Source organism: Python bivittatus, unplaced genomic scaffold (genome assembly GCF_059951505.1).
Source record: "Python bivittatus isolate LINGU-HERP-01145 unplaced genomic scaffold, Pbiv_v1 ctg000480_np1212, whole genome shotgun sequence".
Taxonomy (NCBI): Eukaryota; Metazoa; Chordata; class Lepidosauria; order Squamata; family Pythonidae; genus Python; species Python bivittatus.
In genome coordinates, this window is record NW_028277075.1 from 47346673 (window position 1) to 47369045 (window position 22373).

A 22373-nucleotide genomic window follows, 5' to 3' on the forward strand; every position below is an offset into this window, starting at 1 on the left:
AAATGTGTTGGTTCCTGAGAGACAGTTTCCTAAAGAGGCCTTTTGATTAATAGCAAGGAAAGATTGATTGATTGAATGATTGATTGATTAAATGATTGATTGATTGATTGATTATGTGCCATGAGTATCAAGAGTCAGTATACATAGTTTTTCTCCATGACAGTCTGCCCCTAACCTGGTCCTTCAAGTCTTCCAATCACCACTGTAACTGAGTTCATCCACCTTGCTGAAGGTTGCATTTTGATTTTACCCCTTGACCCTATGGAGTAAACCAGACCTTAAATGGTTTTTAAAAAACTGTTACATGGAAGATTCGGATGGATCCTGAGATTTTTACTTTGGGTCAATTACTGGATGATAATGAGTCTTACGTTACATTGAAGGAAATGTATCATTGGCAATATTTACAACTACAATACTTGCTGACATCTTGATTTTGACCTGTGGTATTTTTAGCTTCAAAGACACTTTATTAGAAATATCATTAAATCTTGCAAGGCAAAAAGCCCACAATTAATGTTTATAAATACTTGCTATCAATAAATCAATATGATATGCAGATTTTAAAACAATGGGACAAGATTTGAGATCTGTATTTAGTCTAAGCAATGGGAAACTGTCTTAAGATCTATATCAAACAATTCAATAGATCTTAAACTACCACTTATTTAACAAAAGCTAATACTTTACGCTTCTTGGAACCAACTGCAGTTTGTATAGGAAAGAAATGAGTAACCATTTTTGTTGGAGATGCAGTGAGAATAATGCTTCTTTAAGACATGTTTTGTGCTGTCCTAAAGTTATATTCTGGAAGGAAGTAATTATATAACATTAATTTGACTTTGTGCAAGGGACTATTGTATTTTTGGATCTGTTACATGGACAGATTCTTTCTGCCCTTCTTATGGCTAAAAGATTATGCTTTCTATGACATACTCATGCAACATCAACAAAGAAAGTGCTTCTTTAGAAATATCTCTTTGTACTGTATACTTACTTTATTCATTAACACATACAGTTAACCAATTAAAATCTATTAAATGAATCACAGCCCTCATAATGAATTAGTACTCTGAAGTAAATGTTAAAACAGTGAGAAGTTTGATAATTTAATGTATTAATTTTATGATTATTCAGTTTTTGGAACTGTATATCTTGCATCCAGATTTTTACAGGGAGATTATTATAATTTTCTGTTTTTCATTTCTTGTTAATTATAAAGGCCTACTTGGCACGTGCAAGACAAAGTGGATGCCAACAACGTGGCGTACACAACTGAGAAGCTAAGTTTTCATACTGATTACCCTGTTCTGCAATTTCCACCAGGGGTAAGAGAAACATAAAAGGCAAGGAAGCAGTATAGTGGGTGTCCATAGAATAGTAATAGAAATGTTTTGATGATTTTAAGCCAAGTATTATGTTGTATGAGAACCAGTTTGGTATAATGGTTAAAGGCACCGGGCTAGAAACCAGGAGACTGTGAGCCAAGCTGGGTGACCTTTGCCAGTCACACTTTTTCAGCCCTAGGTAGAAGGCAGTGGCAAACCACTTCCAAAAATCTTGCCAAGAAAACTGCATGGATTTGTCCAGGCCAAAGGTGCATACACACACACACACACACACAAATGCAGTACACTTGGCCTAATGAGGCACAAAAGAGCCTAAATGATCAGTGGGTGACTGATTAAAGCATATCTTTTTATTTGTTCATTATTTATTCAAATGTCTAACTCAGGAGATTTTTACCTAGCGTATGATTTATCATGATCTTATTCTGTATGTTTTCATTTATATGTGATGAAGGGAGTTATTTAAACTGAAAGTAGACTTTTACATAGACATATGTATAAATACATTCAGTTAAGAAAACCATACAGTTGTATCTACTAATATTGTATGAGTATTTTATTTATATGTTTATTTATATGTGTATATATTGCTTTTATGGACATCATTTATAGACATCCCAAAGCAGTTTTCAATAGTATTGTATAAATGAATTCTATAAAGTAAAAATAATCTATTACTGATTATTTTTGTACTGATGGAAGTAACTATCCATGGAAACCAACGTAGAAAGTAGTGTTTTTAAAGAAAATTTAAAACATGCCAACATTGGCATCTGTGGCAGAACTTCCCAGAGGACCCAGACCCAATTTACAACTATGTCATGAACAGCAGAACCTCTCCTGAAGCTCATACGTGTTTGTATAAATAATGGTATGATTTGAGTTAATCTGATTCCAAATTGTTTAGCGCTTTATGAATTAATACAAACAACTTGGAGCTGGCTCAGTTGCACACTAGAACTCAAACATGATGAATAATCTTCCTAGTGTTTTCTGAATTAATTGCAGCTCTGAACTATTCCTAAGTTCATGGAGCACATCACAATAATCCAATTTTGAGACGACCAGTGCAGGAAGCATAATAGTCAAGCTCCCTAAGTCCAGAAACAGGCAACTGATTTATGAAAGGCAGATAGTAATAGGTAACTGTGCCTCTAGTGAAGAGGATAGAACCAGGAGCATACTGTTCTAAATGAAAAGTACAACCCAGTAGAGAACAAGCGGTTTTTGAACTTGGGAGCCAGTGGTTTACAGGATTCCACTACTGGATGAACTGGATGATTGGTCATCATCCAGTTCATTCCAGGGCTCAAATACTTCTCTAGATACTGGACAACCTCTTTTGATTCAAATGATATCTTGCTCCCAGTCCCCTAATCTCTATACCAACAGCTTCATATACATTTTAAATAGCGCTGGTGATACAATAATATTTAGTACCAGATCTTACTTCCAGATATCCCTCTACTTCTGCCAGTTCATAAAATGTATTATTTTGTTAGTCCTGAGATGGGCAACCTGGTGCTCATCCAGACATTTTACAATACAACAGCTGCAATATTTTGCAGTTCATCATAGTCACTGGGGCTGATGAGAGTTGAAGTCCAAAACATCTGGAGAGCACTAAATTGCTTTAGGTTAGTATTTCTCAATTCAGTTTTAATCAGCTTGTGTATATTCACAGATTCATACAGTTTGTCATATTATTGTTATTTTTTGTGTTACTTATGTCACATGTTTTGAATCGTTAGCTGACAAACTTGTGCACATGTTCATCAGGAGTGAAACAAGGTATTGCTCTGTGACATTGCACAGAGAAGATTCTAAAGTAATGCAAAGTTAATATCATTTAAGTCTCCTAATAGAAAACAGTGAGATCTCAGGACTGGTTCCACTACCACATGCAGCAGTCAGAGCCTAATTCAATATAATCATCCCATTTAAATTTATAAGAAGCTCCAAATGGTGCAAATTGGTCTTTGTGAATACCGATCCTGGTGAAGTTTATACCAATTCCAAGTTATCTTCCACATGATCATTTTAAATCAGCCATATACTCAATCATTTTTAGCTCAGGATGTATCAGTTGCTGTAATACATACACAGAGTATTGCAGAGAAATGCTTAGAAACTCTCAGATGGGTTCATGAGAGAAAACCCTTTTGTTGAGCGGTTTCAATGGAGAAAATGTATACATATTTCTGTTCAGTGTTTTAATAACCTACTGAACTTCTAATGCTGCCCATATTTCTGCCATTCTTGCTGTATTTGCAAAGATGGGAGAGATTAGTGTGATGTGTGTTATTGCTGTAGGAAACTTTTACTCAAGTTCTTCAGACAATCTGTAGTAATCATACTTTTAATGAATTAAGCAGACCAACATCATGTGCTACTAAATAGATGCCAGATTTTTCAGACTTAGCAGTTACCTGAAAATTCATTTAGAGGTTGTACAAGTGCATATGGTATGGGAATCAAAGGATATTTTTCAAGTCAGAAAGAAAAGAAAGTTCATATTCTGATTTATGCCAGGAATCACACTCTGCCTTGTAATATTACTTTTAAATGCTTGTAAGAATTTTTTAAAACATAGTTTAGTGAAAAGTTGTGCAAGCAATCTTCATAGTCACTGCATGTTTGTATTTATTTTTCTAGATTTGTGACTTTTAAAGGATCAAACCAAGTCATGTTATATAGTAATGAGATTCCTAAAGACATTGAAATAAAATATAAATGTAGAGCATAATGTTGAACTTATAATATAACCTGATATTAATTTGTTCCAGATTCAGTTACTGCATTGTATAAAACAAACTTCTACTGGAGGGCAGAGTGAAATTGTGGATGGATTTCATGTAGCCAATAAGTTTAAGGAGCAAAATCCTTATGCCTTCCAAATCTTGACCTCTACATTTGTGGATTTCACAGACATTGGAGTTGATTACTGTGATTTCGCTATGCAGTCCAAACAAAGAATTATAGAGTAGGTAACAATGAAAGATACGGTATCTCTTTCTCTGATGCTGGTTACAATGTCTAGAAGCTATTCCTGAATTGCAAGCAAAAGTATATTTTTGATTTATTTATTTGTTTATTAAACAAATTGATATGGCCATCCATCTCACTGGTGGAACTCTTGGCAGCAAGTTTTATTTAACAAAATGAAAAGTGTTAAGACTGTGCCTGCCACCTTGTGGACAAGAATACAAATCAGCTTTTTAAAAATGTATGTGCTGTTTGTGTTATCATATTGTTAGATAGATGGATGGATGGATAAATAGATATGGATATAGATATATGTTCTATTTTAAAGTTGAGATTTATCTGCATGTAATTTTGGATTTTTGTTAGTACAGCCCTCAGCAGAGCACTTTAAGATGACAAAATACAGCTGTATGGAGGGAGCTTTGTTCTACAATGGGCAAGTGGTTGGTTTTACTTTCTCTTCCATTCACTTTATAGAGTTTTTACAGCTGAGACACATTTCATTTTGAAAAAGGTGATAGCAATCCAATGCCACATTAAACACCTTCACCATAATGAAGCCTAGAAATTTAAAAGCAAAACACTTTAAGTCTCTGCCAGGATGAACCAAATCTGTCAAGTTTTGCTTGTTTTCATGTTTAACTTTTCCCTAGTCTCAAACACTCTCAGATTTATAAGGAATTTTGGGAGCTTTAAATGCTTTACTAAAATGAACCAGTCAGATTCTCAATTATTTATCATAAAGTAGTTAATTCATTATAAGTTTTATAGTTTATTCATTATAAGGTTTCCCATTTAAAAAAAAGTGAATGAGGACTGGTGTTACTGTAAAACTTTGAAAATTTGAGGATAACCTGTTTTGTTCTCTCATTTCTCAACAGTGTAGATGAAAAGGGCCAAGTGGTTCGTATCAATTTTAACAATGCAACCAGAGACACAATATTTGACATACCTGCTGAAAAAGTAAAGCCATTTTATGCTGCTCTCAAGGACTATGTTGATCTTCTAAATAGCGTGGATAATAAATATTCATACAAAATGAAGCCAGGTAGGCTTGGATAAAATGGTAATCAGTTTTTTTTTTCAACTAATATTAAGAGTCTCTTTCAGTAGAACTAGGAGGGAAATATTCAAAAACCTCTTTAGAAAATCCCCCAACTATTAAGGATAGATTTTTCAGGTACAAGGGGGACTCCAGGCAAAAGTGCAGTTCTGTTGTATAAATCTGTTACACCACACTGGATCCCATGACATCCTTCATTAATTAAAATATTTTCATTAGCAAGAATAATAAAATTCCTTATGTGCTTTGTTGCCAATCCTCCCCAGCTTTTGGGGGAGAGGGAGGGAGGGAAGGGGTGGCTGGAGGAGAGTAGTATGACATATAAACCTTTGCTTTTTGCCTTCCTATCATATGCAGTGCTTATTTTTCTTGAAATGTATACTGAAATAATGGAAACAGACAGAGAGATGGATCTGAAACAGATTTCTTCTAATATTTGCATATTAAGTGTATTTGGCAGCACCAAGCCTACCTTGGTTGGATCTGGTTAGTACTTTGATGGGAGGTCATCAGAGAAGCTGAATGCTGTAGGCTAGATGGGGAAGTCAGAAAAACATCCTAGAAGAAAGCAGTGACAAACTACTTTTATTTTTATTTTTTTAATTGCCAAGAAAACTACATGCCAATGCTATCATCAAGAGTTAAGCTGTATTCAAAGAATTACCGGCTTCAATAGTTCAAAATACTGTATCATTAAGCCTTCTTGCTCTGTCATATCTCTAATCAATATAGATGTATTTGTAGAGTCCTTGGGGTTCTCTGAGCTTGGTTCTTTTCTTGCAAATGTTTCATTGCGCAACTAGGTAACATCTTCAGTGTATTGAAGATGCACTGAAAATGTTATCTAGTCAGGTAATGAAACATCTGCAAGAAAAGAACCAAGCTCAGAGAACCTCAAGGACTCTACAGTTCAACCCCGAGCTGTATATATTCACTTCTATTGATAGATGCATTTGCCACAGATTTTGTTTTAAAATAATTCTTCACCTTCTTGCTAGGTGAAATAGTAGTATTTGATAATTGGCGTTTACTTCATGGTCGGCAGAGTTACCAAGCAGGAGCAGAAGTATCCCGTCACCTTGAAGGGGCCTACGCAGACTGGGATGTAGTAATGTCAAGACTCCGAATCTTACAAAAGAATGTCCTAAGGAGACAATGCCTTTGAAGGTTGGACTAATGAGAACCTTTGCTGGGATTGGATGGTTTTTCCATAAAGGCAAACGGACCTGATGTATTTCCAGTTAATTCAGGGCATTCCTAGATAAGCTAGATGTTATCTATCCTGTTAAATATGTAGATGATCTCTAAAACAAGGAATAACACGGGTTCGTACTGTGAGAGCACATAGTTTGCCCTTTCCTGCTGATTCGAATCTGGGCAACTCCCAAGTTTTCCAAAGAATTGTGAGGAATAGAGTAACAAGAACCAAGAACAGCATGGAAGTGTTGAAAATGTTTAGCAAGACCCTCTCTGTTTTGGAGGCCTACACATTATCATTGAGGGCAGCAAAGAAATCAAAGGTGGAATGGGAAGTTGTCTTTGTGAAGGCCCTCCACTGAGGAGAAGTCCATTGCTACTAGCCCTCTGGAAATTAGGTTATTTTCTTTCCACAGCCTTAAAAGTTAATGGTCTGTTTGATATTTTCTCCTGAGCATATTTTGTGATTTTTCACAAATGAGTATAAGCTGCCTCATAGGCACAAGACCAAGATAATAATGAACAAGAACTTCTGTTTCAGTTTTTTAAGTGGCAATATGTTGCTCTTTCCATTTGTGTGCCTTATATACACCCACATATTTTGTTTTATAAATGAGAAATAAAGGCTTGTGTGAAACAAGCAGAAAATACTTTTCTTTAAAAATAATGAAATCGTAGTAAATGAATATATTCATACATAAAATGCATATCATTGAAATTATAATGAGGCTAAATGTATGCCTTTCACACTTCCTGAAGTTTTATAACATAGAATGACAACAAATTCTTGCAAGAATCAAACCACCCTGCTCAACACTGAGTTTAGCACTATCTATGAATTCAACTATTCTCTTAATCCCAGTTCTTTCCAATGATGTCTCCCATATGTAATGTAATAGTTTTTCAAAGGTGACTTAAAAGAACTAAGATGAATTCCTTTTATGCAAGAGTAGATCTTAGATAATAGTACAGAATATCCAGTGGATACAATTGCTATTATTAATGTTCATGGTGATTTTTTTTCTCTGACTTGCAGCAGAATAACTTTTGGCAAGTGGATTGCCAGAGAACAGTCGATTCTCAAGTGGGAATGTCTAACTCCTTATTGGACTGCCATTTATTCCCACATTCACATCTGCAGTCATCTGCCTCCATCATAGTCAGCTGGAGGGTTTGCACATGTTTATACAGATTAACTGATCCACGCTGAGCTGGATAATTTGTCATTAGAAGCCTGCCTACCCCCTTCAGCGTCTGCCTTTGCATTTAGCTACATATAAAATCTATTACTTGCACGCTTTCTCTGCCTAGGGTTGAGTTTCATTGCCTGTATTTGCACTGTCTCTCTCAAGAAGACTGCCACCTTAAGCACTTTCCCCAAAGTAAGTTCCCTGGCATCACTTAGTACTTACTTCTGAATAATCATAAGAACCTGTTGTTTTGAATTATACAAATCTACTGATAATCCTTCATCTTGGAAAAGTCTACAATAATGCACACCATATCCAGATAATAAATCCTGAAATGATTTTGAAATGTTAAGGACTAAGACACGTATTAGCCATACAAAGGATCTTGGGCTTAATCCTTAACATTTCAAAAAGATTAGGTAGAAGTATGCTCCTATAAACATCTGTGCTAGCATCCTGAAATGCTATGGAATAGCATGTGGATGGCCATTTATACTGTTTCTGTTCTGCAGATATACATCTGGACATTCTGTGTGATTCAGATACGATTTCCAAAGCAGATTCCATCAACATTCTTCTTTGTAAACCTCTCTCTGTTATGTCACTGGTTTTAGCCTTTTATCAAAGCAGAACATACATGCAGAAAAATTAACATTGTGAAACCCATTTTTATCCTGAAAAATGTAAAATGTTTAAATCAAATCTGTTCAGCTTATGCTTGCACTGAAAACACGTATTGCAATATAAACCTATCAGCCAACAAAAAAAAGTAAGGCTGGATTGAAATGTTCAGGTTCATTTGAGAATGTAGACAATATTAAATAATTTCTTCTTATGTTGAACATTGGCATCATATTGAAGCTCGATATAATGCAACCAAAGCTATGTAACATATTACAAATATTGACTTCTAACTTATGCTTGATTTCCAAATATTTCTCTTTTTCCATATAGACAGTCTAATGTGTATGTATTAAAATAAAAACCCAACACTCTTATTCATGTAAATGCAGATTATACTGAGATAGTGTTTTCTGAAACTGAAACCAAAATCCTCAGATTCAGTTCATTCACTTAATTTTGGACATAATGTTTCACCTTTAACCTTCCCTCAGACTTTCTAAAAATCACTTTGTTTTATGTATTTATGCATCAATAAAATCTAGTTTGGGAATCAATTAACCCACTGGATTCTTGCCTAATTGCAAAACCCATTTCCTTTTAGAGCTATGTCATACACAGATGTTAGATTAAAGATAAGAGCAGAGAGAGCGAAAATTTAGGCAATAATTCAAAAGATTTCAGCTAAAAAAAGGCATGATTTAATAAATAAAAGCTCATTCATCTATTTGAAAGGAAATTCTTGTCCAATTAAAGCTATTGGTGGACTCCGTTCCCAATATAGCTTACATTAGAAGAATTCCCTCACCTAGTGGTATTAGAGTGGGTAAATTGGAAGGGACATCATAAGTCATTTGTTTAATGGTCTCCCTACTAGGTGAAAATTTTTGAATACCTGTTCTTGTCATATGCCTCCTTGATTATTACCTGGAGCCCTATTCTGAATGCTACCACTACACTTGCCTAGGGATCCTTTCTAGCAGTGATATGAGCCATGATCTAGGAATCCAAAACTTTTCTGAAAACACCATCTTCATAGCCAATTATTTATTTTCAGGATCCTGCTTTTCTTTCCATAAACAATAGTAGGGAGAATGGTTGAAACCGATGCGTGTACCCCCAGTTCCTTTATCTTTTTACCCTTGATACTCAAAAAAGCACTTTCAGAAATCCAGGACAAGTAGGCTGGTGGAAATGATCACATAAATACTGCAATGTTTAGGAACGGTTTACTCTGAAATTACCCCATTTACTTCAATACAAATAACTGACAATGGCATTCAGAAATATTTCTTGGCATAATTTATCCACCAGAGTCTTGCCAAATCAAATGAAAGTCTTGATTTATACTTCAAATAATTTGTCAGCAATGAAACCCAACTTTCATTGTTGCTGTTCTGGCTCTAAATGGCAAAGCAGTAAAGCAGGGTTTCCATCTAGTGGCTTGCTATGGAATTTATATATAGTCTACAAATGGACGTCTACCAACAGCAAACATTTGAACAATTTTTATTGGCTGAAATAATACTTCTGTAGCTACCAGATCTGGGCAGTAAATCTCTAATGTCATCAATGAGTGAGATTTTTTTTTCCTGCCCAAATATAGTAGCCCTAAATATTTCAGCTTAGATTTCAGCCTTATTGACACTTTTCATATGATAAAAAAGCAGATACCCAGGGCTAGAAAATAGATTTTAGGTAGAAGGAACCCTTTGTTTCTCTCCCTCCTTCCATCACCCATCCTTCTGGAAGAAACGGCAGAGAATTGCATTGGTTTATTCCAGTCTTCCCTAGCCTGGCCATCTCCCAGATGTATGAAAGTTACTGCTGAAAATTCTAGGAGTCAAAGTCTACACATTTAGAAGCACTCAGGTTGCAGATGGCTGGTTTATCTTTTCCCTATTACCGTTATTTCCATTCTTTTGTTCCTGCAGAAGACTTTGGTCCCTTGTTAGATCACAGTGATTTCACAGTACTGATCATTGGGTAATATGTCTAGAGATCACTTACAAACAAACAGCTGGGCTACACATAGCATCCATTTGTGAAAGAACCAGGACACTCCATTCTCTTTAGGTTCCATTCTGATATTTACAGTTGTAAAACTCAGTTCATAGGCTAAAGATTCCCATGAACTCCCCTCCCCTCCATCCATAGAATATCAGATGAAAGAATGAAGAACTGCAAACCCAGTCTCCCAGTTGAGCCTTACACAGAAGTTGTGTGTCACTGGCAACTTTTAGCTATTGTAAGTAACAGGGAGCTGATTCAAGCTAGAATCACAGGAGACAAATGATTTGAGCTGAAAATGAAAGTGGGTTGATGATTGGTCAGAACTACACAAGCAGGCCTTGTCTAGTTTAAATTATTCAGTGTGAGGTTTTGTATGTCTAGTTTAAATTATTCTGTGTGACAGGAGAAAAACAACAGGTAAAATGGGGTAGATATTGGAGGTATCAACTTTGAAAACAGAAGAAACTGACCGATGTACCACATAGAAGCCACCCACAGAACTGATGCTTAGAATTTTCCTTGTTTTATGGAAAGAAGCAATTACCACTAGAAAAGGAATGCTAATTTTCATATACTTATGAAATTGATATAATTATGAACATTAGAAACTGAGTGAAAATAATACAGAATTCATCAGGAGATCAAAGCAGGAGAAAGGAGTTTAACTGCATTTCAGGGAAGACTCTTCGCCTACAGAGGCACCACTCTATCAACAGTATTTTTAATGCAGTTCTCAGTGAACACATGACAATGGAGAATACGCATTAGTAATAGATACAAAGAATGCATGATGACTCCACCGGTTGCTGATCTCTTTTCCCTTATCTGTCATTTAAGTGCAGATCTCCAATTTTGTGCAGTAACCAAAGTGCCACTAGAAGCATGGCATGTTAGGCACTGCCTCAGCACAGCATAAAGTAATTGGGCTGTGCGGCATTTCAGTTCTGAAGGTAAAAAATGAACATGGGGTGTGGGGATGCAAATGTAGCACCTGTCTGCCATTTCTTAAACCAAAGGCTACCTGATCCCAAAAAAAGAAACAGATGCTCTAAGAATGGAACACAGGTAATATGTTTGTGCCCCCAACTGAAGCATCAGCTTCTCCTTTAAGTCCAAATCACTGCACTGCTTTCCAAAATAATAGAGTTCTGTTCTTTTTCTTTTCATTTTCACATATTAATGTCTGGTGGAGGTTGTACAAGAACCCCTTTTACTTCCAAAAACAATATCAAGGATTTGTAGGGAGTAGTCAGGTGCTTGTGACTATTCCCATCATGTCTGATAGCCATACTTGACAACCTTCACATATCTGACATGTCTGAGAAAAGCCCTATATGTGTACAGCAGTACTCCATCATGATTAGCCCAGGAACTCCCTTGTATAGAAAAACGTCAGGTATAGTGATGCCTAAAGGTTTGTGAACCCTTTTGATTTTCTATATTTCTGTATAAATATGACCTAAAATGGCATCTGTTATCCACACAAGTCCTAAAATTAGATAAAGAGAACTCAGTTAAATAAATGAGTCAAAAACATTATACTTGTTCATTTAGTTATTGAGGGAAATGATCCAAAACTATAAATTTGTGTGTGGCAAAAGTATGTGAACCTTTGCTTTCAGTAACTGGTGTGCCCTCCATGGGCAGCAATAACTACAACTAAATGTTTCTGATAACTTTTGATCAGTCCTGTATATCGGCCTGGAGGAATTTTAGCCCATTCCTCCTTACAGAACAGGTTCAATTCAGGGATGTTGGTAGGCTTCCTTGCATGAAAGTCCTTCCACAACATTTCTATAGGATTAAGGTCAGGACTTTGACTTGGCCATTTCAAAGCACTAACTTTCTTCTGTTTTAACCATTCTTTGGTCATACGACTGGTGTGTTTTGGGTTGTTGTCTTGCTGCATGACTCACTTTCTCTTGAGCTTCAGTTCACGGATAGATATCCTGACATTTTCCTGTAGAATTTGCTGGTATGATTCAGAATTCATAGTTCCATCAATGATGGCAAGCCATCCTGGTTCAGAGGCAGCAAAACAGGCCCAACTCATGATACTGCCACCACCATGTTTCACAGATGGGATATGGTTCTTGTGCTGCAATGCAGGGTTTGCCTTTTGCCAAATGTAACGCTTTTCATTCAAGCCCAAAAGTTCTATTTTGGTCTCATTGGTCCACAGAACATTCTTCCAATAGTCTTCTGGTTTATTCATGTGGTCATTGCAAACTGTAGACCAGCAGCAATCTTCTTTTGGGCTTTCTCCTTGCAACTCTGCCATGTTCACCATTGTTGTACAGTGTTCTCCTGATGGTGGTCTCATGAACACTGACATTCACCAATGCAAAAGAGGCCTTTCAGTTCCTTAGATGTTACCCTGGGGTTTTTTGAGACCTCCTGGAATATTACATTCCTTGCTCTTGGTGTGATCTTGGTTGATTGACCACTCCTGAGGAGGGTAACTATGTTGTTGAATTGCCTCCATTTGTACATGACTTCCTGACTGGTGGAGTCCTGTGGAATCAAAATGCAGGACACAAAGGCAAAATAATCAAGGCTTCACTGCAGTGTTTATTAGGCAGTAGGTACTGGAGGGGGACCCCACAAAAAGTTAGTGGGAGACACTCCCCCATAGGCAAAATGGATCCTCTGATATTTATACAGTTCTACAAGAAAGGGGAAGGGAAAAGAACACATACGTATACATATTCATATAATGATGCAGGCATACCTAAATGTGCAATACTTCTCAAGTTACTGTCTCTCCCTGTTCTTGTCTGCTATCTACAAGGACAGAACTGCTATCTATAAGGAAATCAGTAGTGTCAGAGAGGAAGAAACAAATTGGTTCAGGGTGCTAACTGCCAGGAAGAAAGTGTCCTCCCTTACATTGCTATGGGGATATTTGTGATAAGGGGGTTACAATCAGCCTAGTTCATACCAGCTTCAAGGGTGCTGCACATTCCTTTATGTTTCAGTTTTATTAAGGCAATCCCATTCATCTGAGGCCTCTAAAAACTTGCTTCTTTCACCCAAAGATATATTTTTCTCATAGTCCAAACTCTTTGGAAATGGTTTTTTAACTTTTTCAAGCCTGGTGAGCATCAACAACTGTTTTTTTGAGGTCCTCAGAAATCTCCTTTATTTGAGCTATGACACACTTCTACACACCTGTTTTGTGAAGATTAGATTTTGATAGAGAATACCCAGAATTCTGCTCTCCCACACTCGCACCTGATTGTCATCCCTTTGATTGAAACAAATGAATTGATAATCCTAGAGGTTCATTTACTTTTACCATACACAAATATGTAGCTTTGGATCATTTTCCTCAATACATAAATGAACAAGTATAATATTTTTGACTCATTTGTTTAATTGGGTTCTCTTTATCTAGTTTTAGGACTTCTGTGGAGAACAGATCATGTTTTAGGTCATATTTGTGCGGAAATATTGAAAATTCAAAAGGGTTCACAGACTGTTAAGCACCACTGTACTTGTTGGTACATAGGTAAGATCTCCTCTCATATGACCACTGGATTCAATTTCCCTTCTTTCAATCTATGAAGAATATTCTGCTAGGTTTTTAATGATGCCATACTTCGAATCTGCCTGTGTTCTACTATGAAGCGAAACTAATATAATTCTGTCTTTGTTGCTTCTATAAACAAAATCTAATGGCCTCCTGAACTCCCATTATTGGAAGGCTGATAACCTATCCATTTGACACAGATCAGCCACTATGCAAAACAAAACAAAAACAAAAAACGAGCTATTTCAATTTTTTAAAAAGTGGAGGGAGGGGAAATATGAACTGAGTACATGATTAATCCTATTTTTTGTTTCAGAAAAATAACATAAATATTGGGCTCCATCCCTCCTTCTGCTTTTGTACTCAGTCATTGTGCATGTAATTTGATGACATTCTTTTACAGGAAGTTATGGATTTTGACACATACACAGTTGTACAAAATAACCCTATTGTTGATGTCATTTTCTTGTGAAATGTTATCTGCAGGTTGGTGTTTTTCTTGTCAATGAAACTATGTCAATACTGGCCACCAGTCTCTCCTCTCATACTGATGCTAACATTGTGTCAACAAACAAAATTGTTTGCACACCCGAAGAAGTATTGACCATTGCTCTTTAAAAACATGGGTATTCAGCTAAAAGGTAAACAGAAATTACCCTTTTACCCTACCTAACAATATTTGAGCTTTGTGAGAAGAACAAGATGTTAAACTGAAGTCTGAAAAGTCAATATTTAACATTGCTGTAGCCTCCAAATGTGATATGCCAGAAAGGAGTCAAACTGATACCGTTTGCTGCCATTGCCAAGACAGCATTTTTCAATATGAATCAAAACAATTAGTCATTTTTATAAAATATTGGACTTCTGCATTTGTACAAGCCCTGGAGCCTAATATTTTTGACTCTGTGTTCTTTTAGAGCACTTGTTAACAATATTGAAATTGACAGATATTATCTCTTCTGCATTGTTCACTATGGGGTAGGGTTCCAGCTAAGCATCATATTAATTCAGAGGGAGGGAAATTGTGGCCCTCTAGATGTTATTGAACTATAACTGGAAACAGCCATCATTATTAGGTCAGCAACATCAGAAAGCCCAGTGGTTCCCCAGCTCTGCAATAATGGGTTAAGAGGAGTTTAAACTTTAGCACCAATACTATTACTGTTCCCATAAATGTTGAGGTAAATATATTATACCTCAACTTGCTTCTGTATCCTGAATGTGCTGTCATTTTGTGACTAGGAATCAGTAACTCAGTCTCTTAGGAATCTGAGGTTCAATTTCTATCAATGGATATGATGCAATCTAGCTGACAGAATGGGCTTGGAAAATTAACACCGTATCCAAATTAACAAGAGCTAACATTAGGAATTCAGGTGCTTTGCTTTATAAGATGGAATGTCACCGCCCCCTCCTGAAGATCAAGAGGTCTTTAGGGTGGGGGTTAATCTTCAAAGCCAATCATGTTGCCTTAAACTGTTAGCTTTGTCCAACACTTTGTCCATCTATAGACAGACCTGATGATATCATCTAAACAGAAGATGCTTTGACAGCCCTGTGGATGGGGAACTGAAGCCAGTTGGTTGGGATAAGACATTTTCTATCCTACCTTCATCCAATGTGAAAATATCCCCAGACATTTGTAGTATCTTTCAGCAATCAGAATGAGTCCTTACTATATTTTTCTTAAAACTGCAAATTATAGAAGCCACTGTGGTACACTGGAAGCTTCAACTTGTTTAGTAAATAGTTGGATGAGTCATTGTGTTACTATAGTTTGATAATTTAAAATTTAATCACATTGTAATCTGGTCATTTCTGGTACTCTTCCATATGAGAAGGGAAATGAAATGAAAAGTTTTATTACAGCCAAAAACCAATCAAGAGAAAGGGAATTTGATTATTTTTATAGATTTCTGAATGCAAAATTATGTTAATTATTTGGCAGAGTGTTGAAAATGACTAGTAATGCTCATTTGCTCATTATATTAGCAAGTTATTGCCTAATTAACTTGCTAATTAATTAAAACAATGAAGAATCTTGGGACATCTTTAAAGACTAATTTATTTCTACATTTTGTAGATTGGATATATCTTTTTAATGGAGATACATTCATTATGTCGTATTACATTTGATAGCCTTGACTGCTTTTTCTGCAATAGACTGATTTCCCCATGGTAATTGGATCTCTATGCCTCCAACTACTTCACAGGATATGGTCAAGTATGTTGCAGCTGAATACAAAGCAAGAACAAGAGAGGAAGAACAGAGGGGTCTTTAAAAAATCACAATAGTGGATGTTGCAGAGATATTAGGCTTATCCTCATGTCCTATTCACAGCAAAAAGATACCAGGTGAACAGTTCTTAACGGAGATGCCTGCGTGACATTGCCTTCATCTCCTCTGCAGTCCACCAGAGAAAGCTTAAATTTGTTTTTAGTTGATCCAGTTTTTAAGCAATGTTTTCCTCTTCTCCCAACACATCTTGCATTGGATGTGTTCTACAAGCCTTCATTGACAATATTGGTGATGATGCAGAAATATGGCCATGAGGAAGAGCCCAACATTCCATGATAAAAGAACTTTCTGAAGAATATGGAACAAAACAGATGGCAGAAGAGAAACTAAGTTGGAGTGGAGCAACCTGAAGTGTATGTAGAACATTTTGCTCAGGAGCCTCTCACTCTAGCAACTGTTGTTCATTAGCATTTCGCCAAAGAGTTTGCTGATGCCACATATGCGTTGCATAGATATAGAGATCATGCAGGTCTGATTATGCTGGTTGTTTCCCCTGTATCAACATTTACATCCATAGAACAGAATCAGATCCAGAAAGAGGATTTACGAACATAATATTTCCTTCCGCAGAAAGATTATAATTGCTTGCCTGAAGAAATGTATTTAATTTCAAAGTGTATATCAACTGGAAAAGCATGTTTATGTTTTCCAGCAGTCTTTGCCCTGCTATTGAGCTCAGCCATGACAAGATAGAGTAAATAAGCTATCATCTGAGTTAAAAATGAACTAGCAGGTATTGCCGGGAAAGTTCTACATCCAGAGGTCTTTTATATGAACTAATGGTCACACTCAGCTGACAAAAAACTTGCTACTATGAGGAGCATATTCCATAATAAAATCTGTCACAGGGCTTCCTGTGCAAAATGTGAATCTCAGATGCTTAGCTGAGGGCCTACCCTGGAATAAAAATGAACAGGGAAGGAGCCAACTCAGTGTTGCTTTCTACCAAGCCAGAGTATATTGATCTAGGCTCCCAGGTGATTTGCTGTTATGGCAAATCAAGGTAGCCTGAAAATGATTAGAGTAAGCCATTCATTTGTCTGCAAGTTTGTTTACTTGCTGATTGCAGGTGTAGTCAGAAAGGAGCAGCTTGTTTATACCCACAGAGTCCCCATTCTCAATTCTAATTAACTCAAGGCTGATTCATTATCTATTTAATGAGACAAGAACGAGCCTATGCCATTACAATGTTCCAGCTCAAAAGCACAACACTGCAGGGAACAAAGGGGCTATTTGCAACACAGTGGTATGACATTTGTCCCCACTTGAGTCATGAGGCCACAGGAGTAAGGGATCTATTTGAGTGGTCTATCCTTGGTGCCAAATGGACCTGGTGGAGTTCCAGAGGGAATATAGGGGATAGCTCGAGGCCTTCATCACTGCTCAGAATGAACAACTGAATTGGATCATGCCTGTGCAAACGCTCTACGCATGTGGATCCTGGAGAACTCTCTGGTTTTCAGAGGAACTCTGGGAGATGAAGTGACATAAGAGATCCCTAAAGTGCTGCTAGAGCAGGGGTCGGAAACCTTTTTGTCTGAGAGAGCCATGAACGCCACATATTTTAAAATGTAATTCTGTGAGAGCCATACAATATGTTTAAAACTAAATACAAGTAAATGTGTGCATTTTATGTAAGACCAACACTTTTAAAGTACAATAAGTCTCTGAATTCTTTTTAATAATGTTGTTATGCTGTTGCTAATCAATGATGAATAAAGTACTTCTTACCATTAATGTGACTTCTGGTGCTGCATGGTTTTGCTGATGGCTTTGTAGTCTGGTTGATACGTGGTGAGGTTAAGCTTCATGCAGGCGTTGAGACTTCTATCCGTAAACGTGATCGTATGTTGGTCTTAATGTTCTTTAGATGTGAGAAAGACTGCTCACATGCATACGTAGAGCCAAACATTTTCAGTACAGCAATAATCACACAATGCAGTGTGTGGTATGTGACAGGAAGCGCGTTCCAAGTTTTGACAATCAGCTGGTCCGCGGGTTGAAGTTTTTTCATTTCTCCCCACTTGTGTTTGCTCGCCAACCCTGCTTGCTGTCGTGCAAGTCTTTCCAAATCTTCATTCAGTGACTTGAACTTATTCACCCACATGTCTGAGGCCTTCAGGTCAGCAGCTTGTAGCTCAAAATCTCTGATGGAGACACCGGGGATGTAACTCAGGTCGGCGCTGTCCACTGCACACTCGTGTGGATGGGTGATGAACTTAAAAAGATGAGTGCGCTCACGAAATTCTCCAAAGCGTGCTTTGAATGACTGCAGGAGATTAGATGTGAAGCCCGCTAGCTACTGAGGATCAAGATGTTGAGCAGAGTCACTTGCTGTGCATGCATCTTTAAACTCTCCCAGTTTTTCAAAGTGTAGTAAACGACCTGTTTCAATGTCAGCGATGAAGACTTCTAGCTTGTTTTCAAATGCAAACACTGCTTGTTGAAGGGATAAGACTGTATTTCCAACACCTTGCATTTTCACATTGAGCTGGTTCAGATGTTCAGTCATGTCCACAAGATAGTAGAACTTCAGGAGCCACTCAGTGTTAGCTAACTCAGGATGCTCGACGTTTTTCATTTCAAGAAAAGTCCGGATTTCGCTCAGACAAGCCACGAAACGGCTGAGCACCTTCCCTCTTGACAACCAATGAACATTGCTGTGCAGAAGCAGACCAGGATAATTATTCCCAACTTCATCCAGCAGTGTTTTAAACTGGCGATCATTTAAAGCTCGGGCAACAATAAAGTTGACCACCTGAATGACCAGCGACATCACCTCACCAAGCTGCTCGCCACACATCTGAGCACAAAGCGCCTCCTGATGTAGGATGCAGTGAAAACTTAGGATGGGTCTCTTTTCATGTTCACGAAGAAGCGCTACGAATCCTCTGTTTTTCCCCACCATGCACAGAGCACTATCAGTACACACCGAAATAAGTTTATCCATCGATAGATTTTGTTCTTTAGCGAACTCAGTGAAAGACTTGAATAAATCCTCCCCTCTTGTTGTCCCTTTTATAGGGAAAACAGCAAGACTTTCCTCATGCAGTGTGTCACTGACAGCATTCCTTGCAATCACGCTGAACTGGGATAAATGGCTTACTGTACGTCTGTTGACTCGTCCAAAGCGAGAGAAAAGAATGGTGCTGCATTTATGTCCTTCACTTGTGTTGCCTCAATTTGATTTGCCATCATGATGGTACGATCGTGAACAGTTCTTGCCGACAGAGGCATGTCTTTTATTCGTTTGATTATCTTGTCTTTATCTGAAAAGTCGTCAAAAAGTTCATTGGCAACATCAAGCATGAATGTTTTAGCATACTCCCCATCTGTGAATGGCTTTCCGTTTCTCACAATTGCTAACGCTCCAGCAAAGCTAGCCAAATTCCAGTCACCTTGTTGGGTCCAAACACGGAGTTGCTGCTGACTAGCTTGCACTCTGCACAGTAGCTCTTGACATGCTTTCTTCCTGCTGTCCCCCGCAGGATATTTCGATGCAAATGTAGTATGGCGTGTGTCGAAGTGCCGCTTTATATTTGACCGTTTCATCGATGCAATTTTATCATTGCATATTAGACATACTGCAGAACCTGCTCTCTCCACAAAGGCGAATTCCTCTGTCCATTCCTGCTGAAAAGTACGATACTCCTCATCTTTTTTTCTTTTAGACATCTTCTTCAATAAAAGGGTTTCTGCAATTAGCTAGCTGACTGAGGTGAGGAGGATACCACCCCAGGTAGTGGTCCATGGGGCAGGGCAGAGGTAATGAAGGCAGGGTAGCCAATTGCGGGTGTAGCTGGTGGGATGGACCCTTACAGGCCGTCAAGGAGGTTAGGCCCAAGCCGGGGGCTCGATTTTCAGCCACTGGTGGAAAGTGGCACCGTGCCTGAAATATGTCTTGTACCTCGTTGGGGCCACAAACAGGGAGCCAGCCCAAGATGAGGACTCACCCAACAGAGCAGGGGCAGCAGAAGCAGGATGCAAAGCGGTGCACCCAGATCACATTCACGTGGGCTGCCGATGGGAGCTAGGCTGAAGCCAGGGCCTCAATTTGCAGCTGCCTGTGGAGGACGACGCAGCTCCAGGCCCGTTCGGCCGCGGATGCTGCGGGACAAGGTAGGGTGACTCCCAAGGATGCCGGATACGGATGCGATGCGGAGGAGGGCGTGGCCTGTGCTCGGCGGATGGAAGATGTGTTCTAAGCCTTACCCCGTTATTTTTTTTATTAAAGATTTGGCAGCGAGCCAGATGCAGCCATCAAAAGAGCCACATCTGGCTCGCGAGCCATAGGTTCCCGACCCCTGTGCTAGAGGAAGATGAAGAATATTGTGGCAATATAGGCAGTGAAAAGCACGCATTCTTACTGCATGCACAGATAGCTACTCAGTGACCTTATTTCAGGTGACTTGGTCCCTCCTAGGTAAGGAGGGCTGAAGGACTCCTGGCAGGGTCATTGTGAGGATTATTCTAAGCATATGTCACTTGGGTCCACTGGGAGTTGAGCTGTGCTGATCCCATGAAATTGACTGAGGCTCAGTTTTGTCTGTTTATCAGGCATGAGCTTGAACCTGTTAGTCCTGATAGGGTCCTTGAATGTTGAGTCTGTTTTAGGTATTATGTTTTATTCATGAAACATATACTGTATATTATTATGTATATGTATATACATACATACATATATACAATAGATGTAGAGAGATTTTTTTCTCCAACAATGCAGCCAAAATTTAAGGGGTAACAATATGTAGAATTCAACTTTATATAAGGGAAGAATGTACTGGCAATTTAATCTTTCTAGTAGTAATGCTGGTAAGATTCATAAATAGCTGGTTTATTATAGCAACTGCTGAAACTTCTAATATTCATCTTTATTATGAGCCAGACATTTTTGCTTTGAAACACTTATTACATTAGTAATGAAGAATGCCATGTGTTTGAAAAATCTGCCTGCAGATAAACATTTTTTTTTCCAGGTTTGGTGAATGCAATCAATGGCCACTAGTTATCCTAGGCTCAGTGACTTTAGTTCTGTACTTAGTGTTGATAAGAAACTGTCTTTGCTTCCTGAAAACAGTATTTTAAGTGAATTTTATGTCATTTCTACCCCCACATGCCACCCTTATATCAACAGTTAGGGCAAGCAATAGCTGATTAGAGAGGACTGGAGAAACATGATCTTTTCTCCCTCATTCTACCAGGGCCAGAGAAAAGAGGATTTTGCTTTGTTTTGTTATATTTTTACTAGTCCTACATAAATGCAATGAGGTAATGCCACTCTGCCTACTCTAGTGTAATTTTGTGCAGTCCATATTTCCAGTTGCTGCAGCGACTTGCTCCTGCCAGTTTTTGCAATAATTATGTATTTGGAGTTCTGCCAGTTTTCTCTTCTAACAGAAGTGATAAGAAAAATGGTAGACCTGTCAGCCAGTCTTCTATAGGATAGTAAGCCTCTGTCCAAATATAGACATATGTTGTGGTGGATTGCTGCAATGTGCAGCACAAGTTCCCTCTGGGTGGAATGGTGTACCATGCAATTCTTGATGAGGCTTTCCCTTTTTTCCATAATGGACAAGTGAAACACTCAATGTATGAGCAAACAAACTTTAGCAATACTGGGCAGGCTACTGAATGCACCAGACAGGATGGAGAAATCCAACCCTTTCAGGGGCTAGGGAAGTCAAAAGAGGTGAGCTCATGGAAAAAGTCTGCAAAAGGAAACCATATGTCCTCAAAGTTCTGCCCACAGAAAGGAATGTGATTGGTTCTTGCTTTCTCTGCATAAGTGGAGGAGAAAAGAAGCAGAGGAATCCAGCAATTGAGGCAAGTGGTAACTGTCATCTTGGCCAAACACCCAATTGGCATGGTTGCCAACACTCAAGAATAGTTCGAAATCTGGACAATTTGCAGCTCCCCCTCATAGAAGCCATACAGATTTTTTTGTTGTTGTTTTGTTTTACATGAGCAGATAAATACACACAATATCATTTAAGGGCGCAGATGTGAGGATAGATGATAGCTGAAAATACAAATGATCTGCAAGCCCTGGTAATGAAAATCAAGGAGCACAATGACAAAATGGGACTACAGTTAAAAAGAGCAAAATAATGACAACAGGCACATC

The 22373-nt window shown here is 38.0% G+C and overlaps 1 protein-coding gene across 11 annotated transcripts in view; it reads left to right on the forward strand.

Moving 5' to 3' along the window:
* Positions 1–17977, forward strand: part of BBOX1 (gamma-butyrobetaine hydroxylase 1) — a 56638-nt gene extending 38661 nt beyond the window's left edge. For 7 of the 11 annotated variants that reach the window (XM_025175213.2, XM_007441518.4, XM_025175211.2 and 4 more), the window contains 4 exons: positions 1223–1328; positions 4136–4332; positions 5216–5382; positions 6396–11890. In XM_025175213.2, the coding sequence (XP_025030981.1) occupies positions 1223–1328; positions 4136–4332; positions 5216–5382; positions 6396–6562 (637 nt within the window). In that variant the 3' untranslated portion in view covers positions 6563–11890. Of the gene's footprint in view, positions 1–1222; positions 1329–4135; positions 4333–5215; positions 5383–6395; positions 11892–14436; positions 14592–16163 lie in introns of those variants that run through there. The other 4 variants (XR_015797051.1, XR_003086176.2, XR_015797052.1 and 1 more) reach the window with 4 other exon arrangements.
* The last annotated feature ends 4396 nt before the right edge of the window (positions 17978–22373 follow it).